This window comes from Octopus bimaculoides, chromosome 1 (genome assembly GCF_001194135.2).
Source record: "Octopus bimaculoides isolate UCB-OBI-ISO-001 chromosome 1, ASM119413v2, whole genome shotgun sequence".
NCBI classification, from domain to species: Eukaryota; Metazoa; Mollusca; class Cephalopoda; order Octopoda; family Octopodidae; genus Octopus; species Octopus bimaculoides.
This window is the reverse complement of record NC_068981.1, coordinates 2,458,745-2,471,112: the sequence shown is the minus strand read 5'-3', so window position 1 is coordinate 2,471,112 and position 12,368 is coordinate 2,458,745. Positions and strand designations below refer to the sequence as shown.

Genomic DNA, 12,368 nt, shown 5'->3' with positions numbered 1-12,368 from the left:
AAAAGAAAAAGTGTCAAAGAGTTTCCAAATGGAGAATATCAACGTATTTATTCATCTCATTTTGCCTCAAGGAGAAAAAAAAAAAAAAATTTTTTTTTTTTTTGAGTTTGAATATATACATTCACCTGCAATAAAAACACCACCAATTTTTCCAGACTCAAACATTCTAAAACACGTACACATCAAAGACAGGAGATGAATAATGAATGAATTTTGAACCATTTTAGAATCCACTCTTCTAACTGCATTTTCTTTGAAAGATTCTATTGTAGAGTACTTTTTTTTTTCTTCTTGGAGGGATATAAGAGGTTAACTAGACCAAACCAGTTAGCATTAATACAGAAAAGTAATGTATAATATTACGAAGAAAACAGTCCATTATAAATATAAAAAATAAATAAAGACAGATCTTTTAAAAATTAAAACAGCAAAAAGTTATTATTAATCACAAAATTTTATCAAAATATGGTTTGTGTAGAGAATCCTGTCACAAAAGCAAAAAAACAAACAAGCACATACAAATACAGAAACATTTGGCTCAATTTTTATTAATTCTAGTTTCTTATCAATAGTAAAATTGTTATCACTCATTTATACATATTTTCAACAGAAACCCCTGCTCCAATATTTTCTAGTCAAGCACACATTTGAAAAGAGTAAGGTAAAAGATTTTGGAGTATTTATGTTAATTTTGGGAAGAGAAAAAAAAAATTAAAGCTAGCAGACTGAAACAAATGGATTGATATGATTTTTCTTTGATTAGATGACTGCTAGCTGGGCCAGCAGCAGCAGCAGAAATTATTCCAAAACATATACATAGGCATGGCTACCATATAGCTGAGCCATAAAAAAATGGACATTTAGAAATTGTTATGTGTTGTTATAGATAACAGAAGGAAGGATTTTGGCAGCATTCCTCAATCTAAAATAAATGATATATTGATCACATTATTCCCAATAATCTTTACAATAGCCCCATACCTAAAGGCTATCTGTCATAAAAGCCTTCTGATAATTATACTGGGTGATTTGCATCGCAGTATTTCACAAAAATACTCAATCTTCTTCATGCTGTAAAGTAGTCGCCGAAGAAAGCAGAACACCGTTTTTCATCTTACTGGCTTTACAGTTGACACCATCTCAATGGCAATTTGAAGCTCTATAAAACTGTGTAATAATGCTCCCTTTGCTAAGATGGTAATAGATCAAAGTCATCATTCACTTGTACCATCGGTACATGGAGATCATCAACAACAGGCATATTGTTCAAGTCAGAAACTTCTTTCATTTTCCATTCCCAGTCCATCTTCTGAACTGCAAATAAGGATTCAGCTTCGTGGTGATGCCTAAGCAACAATAATTCCTAGAAAGGAAACAAAAATTACAAATTAGAAGGACAATATCTATATATATATATGGTGTGCATAATTGAAGCAGTATTAAATTGAAATAATCATCTATGTATCATAATTAATAGATGTACACGTTTGACAGGCAAGATGCTGCAGTAGCCCTAAGGGTTATACGGACCTTGCTTGAGAACCACTGATCTAACCCATACTATTCTGGACAAAATGGACACAGAATGAACAAATGAAGTGGTTGCTAATCATCATCATCATTGTCATCGTTTAACGTCTGCTGTCCATGCCTGGGTGAACGGTTTGACTGAGAACTGGCAAGCCACCAGGCTGCACCACGCTCCAATCTGATTTGAAAAGGTTTCTACAGCTGGAAACCTTTCCTAACGCCAACCACTCTGAGAGTGTAATGGGTGCTTTTATGTGCTACCGGCATCGGCCATGTTCAAATGATGCTTTTTATGTGCCATTGGCATCGGCCACACTCGAACGGTGCTTTTTACACGCCAGTCAATCAGCATCGGCCATGCTCAAATGATGCTTTATGTGCCACTGGCATCAGCCACGCTCGAATGGTGCATTTTACGTAATGGTAAGTTCTAATATTTGTACAAGACCAAAGAATTTGTTGGAAGAGTACAGTCAATACACCACTGGTACTTAACAATCCTGGAAAAATAAAAGGCAAAAAAAATCAGTGACAAGAATGGTTTCTGACTTAGGCACAAATCTAGCAATTTTAGTGGGAAGGATTTAGTTGACTACTTCGATCCCAGCGCTCAACTGGTATTTATTTTATTGCCCCTGAAAGAACGAAAGGCAAAATCAACCTCAACAGTCAGAATACCACAAAGCATTCTCTTTCCCTGATGCTCTGATAATTCAGTTAGCTTGCCACTTTTATCATCATCATCATTGCTGTTTAACATCTACTTTCCATGTTGGCATGGGTTAGACAGTTTGACTGAGGGCCAGCAAGCCAGAAGGCTGCACCAGGCTCCAATCTGATCTGGCAAAGTTTCTACAGCTGGATGCCCTTCCTAATGCCAACCACTCTGAGAGTGTAGTGGATGCTTTTTATGTGCCACCGGCACGAGGGCCAGTCAGGCGGCACTGGCATCGACCATGCTTGAATGGTGCTTTTTACGTGCCACCGGCACAGGTTTGCCTCATTGGCATAGCCAGAAGCACCAGGAAAGTATGAGATAGTCAAAGAGAACAAATACCATGGTGCTGTAGGCTGCAGGCAGCAAGCCCACTACTGATACAAAACTCCAGGAGTCCCAGCAAAAGCCAGAGCTAAAAGAATATTAATAATAATTACAATGTTAATAACAAATGAGCTTAATACTAAGAAGAATTTAGGATAGCAACTATCTGTCAATCACTTTTCTCAGTTAAAACAAAGATAACCTAGCTGTCAGGCCTACTTGACTGACAAGAAAACCAATTTATATAAATAAGGTCTGTCACATAAGCTGTTATATGATAACACTGTAAGACACATGAGTTGAATGAAATTTGCTTTTAAATAAACTCCAGGCAAAGTAGGATGGTTGATTAGGTTGCCTGATAAGCAAAAGGTTTCAATTTCCATCTCACACTGTGGCACTTTAAACACGTGTCTTCTACTAAAACCTTCAGTTCAATGTTACGTGAGTGAAATCAGGAGAGCAGAAACTGTATGAAAGTATGTCGTGCGTGTGTTTGTTACTCCACCAACCAGCTTGCTTGAACACTGGTGTGGGTTTGTTTATGTCCTCTTAGCAATTCTGTAAAAGTAGTAGACTTAAAAAGTAAACAGGTACAGGAGTGGCTGAGTGGTAAGACGCTTGCTTCCCAACCACATGGTTCCGAGTTCAGTCCCACTGTGTGGCACCTTGGGCAAGTGCCTTCTACTATAGCCTCAGGCTGATCAAAGCCTTGTGAGTGGATTTGGTAAACGGAAACTGAAAGAAGCCCATTATATATATGTATATATATGTGTGTGTGTGTGTGTGTGTGTGTGTGTGTGTGTGTGTGTGTGTGTGTGTGTGTGTCCCTGCACCATCGCTTGACAACTGATGTTGATGTGTTTACATCCCGTAACTTAGCATATCAGCTAAAGCGACTTATAAAATAAGTATTAGGCTTACAAAGAATAAGTCCTGGGGTCAATTTGCTCGACTAAAGGCAGTACTCCAGCATGACCGCAGTCAAATAGTCTCCATCTACCAAATCCACTCACAAGGCTTTGGTTGGCTCAGGGATATAATAGAAGACATCTGGCCAAGATACCACGCAATGGGACTGAAACTAAAAGCATGTGATTGGGAAACAAGCCTCATACCACACAGCCATGCCTGTGCTACATTTCGGGATCCCTTAAAGTAAACATCCATTCAATATACTCCAAGTCAAGAGAGATCCACACCTGTTCCTAAATTTCCTATGTCTGTAAATAAAATAATTGTGTTTAAAAGGAAGTCAGTATTTAAAAAAAAATGTTCCCCTTCAGTGCGTGGAGATAAGCTCTGATAAGTTGTTATCTGCAAACAAAGAAGAACTCTTTATACACACACACACACACACACACAACATTTATTTTGACTTTCAAATTATGCTTAGCACTGAATGTTAACTTTCTGTACTCTTGAGAAGTATATATATATATATATATATATACACATACACACACACACACTCACTGTACAAACATGATAACAGAAATAAAGACAGTAAAACAACAACAAAAGAAAAACAGATGTTGTAGATAAACGGAAACCAAAATGAAAAAAAAAAAGGGGGGGGGGGTGAAACAAAGCCAGGCTCATAAACACAACAAACAAAGTAAATAGTCATAAGATTGAACCAGACAAAGAACAGCAACAAGGAGAAAAACATTTGCAGTATACTTCACTAAAAGGACATTATGAAGTGGGAGAAAGAAACATCAAAATTAACTGACATCTTAAAGATAACCCCTTTTGATAAAACAGACCCCTACTATATTCAGAAATTAACCTCCTAAAACAATGCCTACACACACAAAGTTAAACAACAAAAAGGACTAATAATAGTGTTTAAGCTGTAGTAACCATTGTTGACATTGACAGGCTGTATTTATCGTGGCAGTAAGGGGCCAGAGGAAGGGAACCTCCTGATAATACTAAGCTGATTACCCAAACTATTATATCATCATCATCATCATTTAACAACTGTTTTCCATGCTGGCATGGGTTGAATGGCTTGACAGGAGTTGGCAAACCGGAGAGCTGCGCCAGGCTCCAGATTTGTTTTGGCAAGGTTTCTACAGCTGGATGCCCTTCCAAACCACCAACCACTTTACAGAGTGTATTGAGTATTCTTGATGCGGCACCGGCATGGGTGTGTTTTTATCTGGCAGCAACACCTACTAAAGAAATTTGTTTTGTAAATAATTCAATTTTCCACATTGCATGTTGTTGCACATTTGCATAGCATACTCTGCTCCTTCATCATCATCATTGTTTGACGTCTGCCTTCTATGCTGGCATGGGTGGGACAGTTTCATAAGAGTCAGCAAGGCAGAAGCCGGCACCAGACTTCTGTGACTGATTTGGCAGGATTTTTACAGCTGGATGCCGTTCCTAACACCAACCACCCAGCAGAGTGAAATTAGTGCCTTTTACGTGGCACCTGAGCTGAGATATATAAACGCTTGATCTGATGTCACAACAACTCCCACGAAACCAACCAAAAGACAATGGTTTTTTTCTTTTTAAAAACAGAGAATAAGATGATCTCACTTTTATCTTGTCATATTTATCACCGACATCTTGAATCCAGGAAATAAACTGTCTGCCATTGTAGCGTGATCGAACGTTTTTCTCTCTTTCCTCTACCTAGAAAGGAATAAAAAAGAATTTAAAAATTACATATTTATTACATGTCTGACCCCATCAGGGAACACTGGTTACTCAGGTAGCAGAGGGAGATGGTTTCTACACTAATCAGAGTAAGGATCATCATCTGGTAAAAGGACAAAGGAAGTGCTTTAGAAAGGGGCAACTACAAATACTTCAAACTAATATAACAAGTTGTAAAGATAACAGGAAAGTTATTATGACATCACTGGTTAAAAACAATTAGCTGAGATGAAATGAAGGTTCGGTTTGTACCAGGATGAAGTACCACTGATGTCCTTTCGACAGAGTGAGACAGCTACAGGAGAATTTCTTAGCAAATATCCAGTTACGGTACAAATACTTGTTGACCTTTGACTGAGTACTATATTCTGAGGTTATGTAATGGCTAAGTAAACTAGAAGAAAATGGCTTGAGAGCTGGGTGAGCCATGTGCAGAGATGCTGTCAGCTAAGCAAGAGTTAGAAAGGAGTTCAGAGAGAAATTTAATATGCAGATCAGTGTACAGGTATCACTTTCTAGATTAATATTCGTGTAAAGAGTTTAGCCTGGACTGCATAGATAAACTATAAACTGGGATTGAGAGAACCATGTCTCAGAGAGAAATTAAATGTGTGGGGTCGAGGTTGGATCAGAGTCATGGGATGTTAGAGAAGAGGAGAGAGAATTCTTCGAGTTTAGTTTTAGTCTTTAGCATCTTAGGAAGGGTATCAGAGTGTCATTAGGCTAACGGAAACCCAGTGTCAGGAGCCTGGTCCAAATGCTTGTATCAGAGCAAACTCTGCTCGAAGCACCCACAGACCAACTGATGGTGTTAAAGCTGTTGTAGGGGAGATCTAATATTCTCACCTTATATGCAACACTTGCTGAGAGAAGAGAGCTGAGTTAGTGCAGGGAACACAGAATTCATTGTTAGTTTCTAAAATAGTGATGAAAGACTCACAAACTAAATGGACAAGATGGTGGATAGAAAAGTAGACTTGGTTAGAGTTGTCTCCCATATTTGTTGCAAAAAATGAAACTACTCGTCCACTAATATTGTTTTTTTTCTCTTCCTTGCGGTGGGGTCGCATAGCCTTGCTAGAAGCAGCTTGGGATAGTATTAATTTCAACTATCAACAAATAGTAGGGGGTTGCAAATGCAAAAACGTTGGGCAACGCTGGCCTAGAAGGTGTCTGTGAATAATGTAATACTACACTTGCAGTATACATGTTTCTCTCTCACTCTCTCCATCACTATTTTTTGCTTTCTCTTTCTGTACTGCTTTCTATTTTTATTTATCACAATTGTGGAAGTTGTGATCATTGATACCACAATAATGTCCCATGTACATTATAAATGGTGGAGATTATTTAAGTGTGTTATGTAATCTCTGACGATTTTATATGTAATGACCATACATGGTGAAATGCTGAGCTGGAGGAGGCTTAAAAGCACAGATGTGAATTGATGATGAAAACATTTATAAAACCATATGCAAACACATAAATACAGATTTGATTTTTATGAAAATGACAAAAAATAAATCACTGAACTGAGATAAAGATCTAAATAACAAACCTGTTCCACTTCAATAAGATTATAAATCTCTTCATCTCGAAGTATTGTGCAAACACTTAAAGGGACTGCTTGATTATTTTGTGCTCTGGCAGCACGTGCATGCTCCCGCAACATTTCTTGCTCAATAGAAAGCATTAACTTTTCCTACGAAAAGAAAATAAATAAAAAGACAGTGTAAAAGATGAGAAAAAGCAAAAACAGAAGCAAATGAGAGAAATCTAACCGAAATTACACAACTTCCGATAATGTATTCGTTTACCATAAATCTCAAGCATGAAGCCTAGCATCGATGCCTTGTCTTTTGTTGAAACCTTTCAAAATTAGCATGACATTTCTAATCAGTTTCAAAACAATACCTCAAATTTCTTGACCCTAAAATTCTCTTAAAATACCAACTATTTTTATGTATCATTTTTACAAAGAGAAGGTGTACAAAATAAATGAAATTCTCAACAATAAATGTAATAATTTTTCATTAATTATTTAAGGAAATTATAATTAGAGATATAATTGTCAGGTAAAATTATTTATTTACTCATCAACAGTCTCTTATCCAAAATTTTAAAATTCCATATTTTAAACCCAACTGATTTGGTTTTATTATTAAATGTTTAAGGTAAACACTTGCGTGCTGAGAGTGAAACTGTATTTCATCTCTCATGCAGAGATTGATGTCATCAGGTGGTGAAACAGCTCTGTAGGTGTTCTGTGCCCCTTCCACAATGACGTCAGAGCTGCCTCGAGTACCTGCCGATAAATGCAACAAAACTCCTGCACAACAACACAAGCGTTGTTGAGTCAGAGGTTTTCATCATCCTTTGATGCTTGGTCTAGTTATCTCTAGGTTCTTTGAGATAACTTATCGAGAACTACATTTCATAACCAGATATTCCAAGATGCTAAAATACAACAGTAGATTGGTTCAGGACACAGCATGTGAAACAAGTCCTTCATCTGACCTCAATTTGTTTCCTTTAAAATACTAATAACCATTCATCTCATTAGATAACATTAAATATTCCAAATTAAAAAGTAAATAATTGTACAAACTTAAATTTTAAAAGAATAATTTTCTTTACCTTTTCAATGAGGTGTTGTAATCTTAGCTTATACCGAGCTTGTTCTTGGTCTAAGAATAAATCTCTCATTGATCCAGTTACTGAATTTGGAGGGGAAAGCTACAATAATAAAAGAAAATAAATAAATATATATATATATACACACACACACACAAAGTGACAATGTTTCGACTGTATATCATCATTATTGCTTTAACAGCCACTCTTTCATGGTACATGGGTCACATGGAATGCACTGAGGTAGATTTTCTATGGTTGGATGTCCTTTCCAGTCACCAAGCCTCATCTGTTTCCATGCGACTTTCAAGAGAGATTGAGAATAAACAACACCACTTGCACGACAGAGACAGTTGTTTACAGTTATTACATGATGTCAGATGAAGAGACAGAAACAGTGTTCCTCCCCCTCCCACACTATACACACACACACACACACACACAACAGGCTTCTTTCAATTTCCATCTTCCAAATCCACAAACAGAAGACACCTGCTCAAGGTGCCATCAAGTGGAACTGACACTAGACGGTTTGGAAGTAAACTTCACAACTACACAGCCATGTCTGCACACAAACACATCAGTGTGCATATATGCATATATACATATATATATATCTACTATAATAATACTGTTTTTCTCCGTCACAACATATAAATGAGAAAGGAATGGATGATAGATGAATAAGGAAGGAAGGGATGATGGCAAACTGGTAGTGGGAGCATTTCAACTCTGTATGAGTGTGTGTGTGTGTGTGTGTGTGTGTATGTAAAAGGGAGGTATGTGAATGTGTGTGTGTGTGTGTGTGTGTGTGTGTGTGTGTGTGTGTGTGTGTGTGTGTGTGTGTGTGTGTGTGTGAATATTTGCACCAGCATTCTTTCAGTAACAAACTATGATCGATGTCACATCTCAAAAGTCAACCACCAGATAACATTGACAAGTGTATGAATTCAATTTACCATCCATATTTATATATAAAATACTATAGTTAGCCGTTATTTTTGGCGTCATGGGGCCAGCTAGTATGTATGTATGTATGTATATATATATATATATATTAGGGGACCAAAAAGTAATGTCATATTTCAAGCAAATAGTCTGTAGTTACAAATAAACTAGTCAGTTTAAAGGTCAGTCTGAATACTGACCTTATTTAACTGAAAATTAATTTTTGAATTTGTTAACCCATATCTTATTTTAATTTGTTTAATTTTTAGATAACCCATGGATGACAAGGACTCGATAGAATATTAGATTCAACATTAAATGCTTTATGAATTTCACACACAACATTGCCACACATGTATTGAACAAAACGTATGCACTGTAATTCTAGATAGAGTGAAGTTTATGAAAATACCAGAGGTGGTTTAACGAGGTTAAAAATAGTGATGATAAGCATTGACCTAGAAAATCAATCATCTTTGATAATTGACATAGCCAAAATATCCAGAAACTTAAACCATAGACCACTGTTCAAGATCTTAAAAAATTGCAAGAGGCTATAGAGAAAAAAGTTGGATATGTCACGAATGATAGCTCAAGAATAAAGCTTTGTGTTAAATAATATATATATAACACTTTGGTAATCAAGACAGAAAAGAAAACAAAACATTTTTTTTAAATGAACTGTAACCAGAGACAGGAAGTGAATTGTCATTGTCAGGGAGAGATGCAAGTAATAATAGTGGCTGTCATCAAATGAAAGACTGGTTCCAACACTGAAACCGGAACTGCAGCAAAGAAAGGTTCTGCTGTGAAATGGGACAATTTACAACACATATTGTTCACTGAGTTACAAGAACAGTAGAAAATGTAGGACTGCATAACTTCATTGCTAAGAGCTTGTATATGTATATCAGGCTCTGTGCAGAAAATACTTAATTCTGATCACTGGGAAGAGAGTCATTCTGCATCTCTCTCTCACACACACACATACACATGCATGCAACTGTTTTCTTTCAGTTTCCACCCATCAAACCCACTCACATTTTGGTTGGCTTGGAGATCTGGTATTAATTATTATCCTCTACAAGGTATAACACAGTGGGACTCAACCCAGAACCATGTGGTTGCAAAGTGAACTTCTTAACCACATAGCTATACTTATGCCTGTATATATGTATATACACACAAAATGCAAGACTGCGTATATGGAGTTTACCTTGTAAGCATGTGGTCCTAAGTTCTATCTCACTATACGGCATCTTAGGTGCCTTCTAATGTGGCCTTGGGTCAACCAAAGCCTTGTCAGTAGCAATAGTAGATGAAAACTGTATAGAAGCCTATCAAATTCATATATGCACATGTTAATGTTTACTTTTTATGTCTTTGCATGGAAGCCTTGAACTAAAAACGTGCTGATGTGAGTGTGTTCAATCATCTGTTTTACATTGTTTTGTTCATGCTAGCATGGGTTGGAGGAATGCATATTGCTGAGGTATTGTTTTACAGCTGGATACTCTTCCTGTCACAAAACCATACCCATTTTTCAAGTAAAGGTCTTTTTATATTCCATGCATTTGAGAAAGTGCAGATCTATAGGTCAATTTGTTGATAGGAATGTCAACACATGTCATGGTTTTTGCTCAATGCTACTCAATGTAATGACAACCATCTTGTTCTGAAATTGCATACTCAGGATCTTCACTGCCTTCATGTATACTCAGACAGATTTCCTGTCCTCACACACACACAAACAAAACCCATTTAACCAGTCCATATATGTTCACATCTCCCTGTTAACACATTCCTATGAAAGTTTCAAGGTCTACCAAACACCATGCTTATAATTATTTCTAGGAAGTGGAGACTAACAAAATAGGAAGCAACTCAAATTGATGGACGTGTATGATTATGCATGAGAAACAATCACACAGACATTCATTCCAGATTTAGAAAACAGAAATCTACCTGGCCACCACTGAAGCTCCTCCACTTTCTATCAAATCCAAAACTTTAAGAGCTACCACCATTAATGTTGCCATGAAGAGGAGAAGGACAGGAGATATTGTAGTGTGAAGACGAGTGAATGAATGTTGCACACAAGAGGTGAGATAGAGGAATGTCTCAGTTCAATAATTCATGGATGAAAACAAAGGTATAAGTTCTGGATGATTGCTAATGATGGTGTGGGTGGTATTGATGTAACATTAACAGAGGAATGGATAAAGTAACTGAGTGTTTGCTAGCAGTATATAAAGGTAAGAGGGGTAGGGGTCATCCCTCCTCTTAACTCTATGTACTGTGAACAAACTCCCTATCCCTCAGGTCATTCTAGCCTCCACTGTCTTTCCTTTGCTATTTTTTTAATGATATCCAGCACAATCTTACCATCCACCACACTCACTCACTCTCTCTCCCTTCTTCACCAACAAACAAACAGTACACTCTGTAAAGTAGTTGGTGCCATGAAGATTATTCAGCCATAGAAAACATACCACAAAATGGAATGCAAGTGAGACATATAAGAGGGTAGAAACTCCAAATATAAACTGACTCAAACCATGACAACCCATCTAACTCATGCTAACAGAGAAAGCAGATGTAAAATGGCAATAATAATTATGGTTATGTTTTATACACACTCCAATTCACTAATGCGCATGATTCTTCTATACCAGAATTTCTTCAGGAGAATGTTAAGTAACAACTTATTTTATATAGTGATACTGAAATAAAATTTAAATAATTTTCTGTGTTACTTAAATCTACCTGTAATTAGAGTAATTTTGAGACAAATATCTCATAGATTTATGAACTTCTTGTGGTTTTCCACTTTGGTGTATGAATTAACAAAACAGTTCTGGTGGCTCCACAAAACCAGTTTAACTCTGTAGCATCCGGATTCTTCTGTCAAATGTATTTTATTTATTTTCATCATTTTGAATTAATCATATATTATCTCATGGCTTCAAAATTTCCATGAAGTGATTGTTTAGTTTTAGAATGGCATTGTAGGGTAGGTGCAAGAGATTGGAGCCAGTCAGTTTGAATATTTTGGCTGGATTATGACCAGTTTAAATGCTACAGGGTTAAATTAATGGATAGGCTAAATTCCAAATGGATTTAGAAAACTTTCAATATCAACAGAGAAAATTACAGAATAAGAGAGTTAATTCAGTAATTAAATCGGAGAAATAAATCATAATTAATTAAAGATGCGAGTAAAAACAAAGAAACTCCATGTTTAAACTGAGAAACTAACCATAGGAACAGATAAAGTGCTGGCAGAATTTCCTTGTAACACATAACTACAACTCATCATTAAATAGTCCTTGAATCCCTGGGGAGCTTTTGGATGAACAACTGTTAAGTTTTTCCGCCGATCTTCGACCTGTCAGGAAATAATATTATAGTAACGTTATCGGGTCGAAACCACAAATCGTACAGAAATCAGAAATTCAATAAACAAATAACATTACCACATAACACTCGCTTTCCATACCATTCGATGAAACAAAAAAAAAAAAAAAAAAAAAAAAAA

At 36.5% G+C, this 12,368-nt stretch overlaps 1 protein-coding gene across 10 annotated transcripts in view; it reads right to left on the bottom strand.

Moving 5' to 3' along the window:
* Positions 1-435: 435 nt before the first annotated feature.
* LOC106871111 (ankyrin repeat domain-containing protein 12) overlaps positions 436-12,368 on the bottom strand; it is an 84,750-nt gene continuing 72,817 nt past the window's right edge. For all 10 annotated transcript variants that reach the window (XM_014917416.2, XM_014917421.2, XM_014917417.2 and 7 more), the window contains 5 exons: positions 12,090-12,218; positions 7,886-7,984; positions 6,807-6,950; positions 5,129-5,224; positions 436-1,363 (listed from right to left, as the gene is read on the bottom strand). In XM_014917416.2, coding sequence (XP_014772902.1) covers positions 1,190-1,363; positions 5,129-5,224; positions 6,807-6,950; positions 7,886-7,984; positions 12,090-12,218 — 642 coding nt within the window. In that variant the 3' untranslated portion in view covers positions 436-1,189. The remainder of the gene's footprint in view (positions 1,364-5,128; positions 5,225-6,806; positions 6,951-7,885; positions 7,985-12,089; positions 12,219-12,368) is intronic.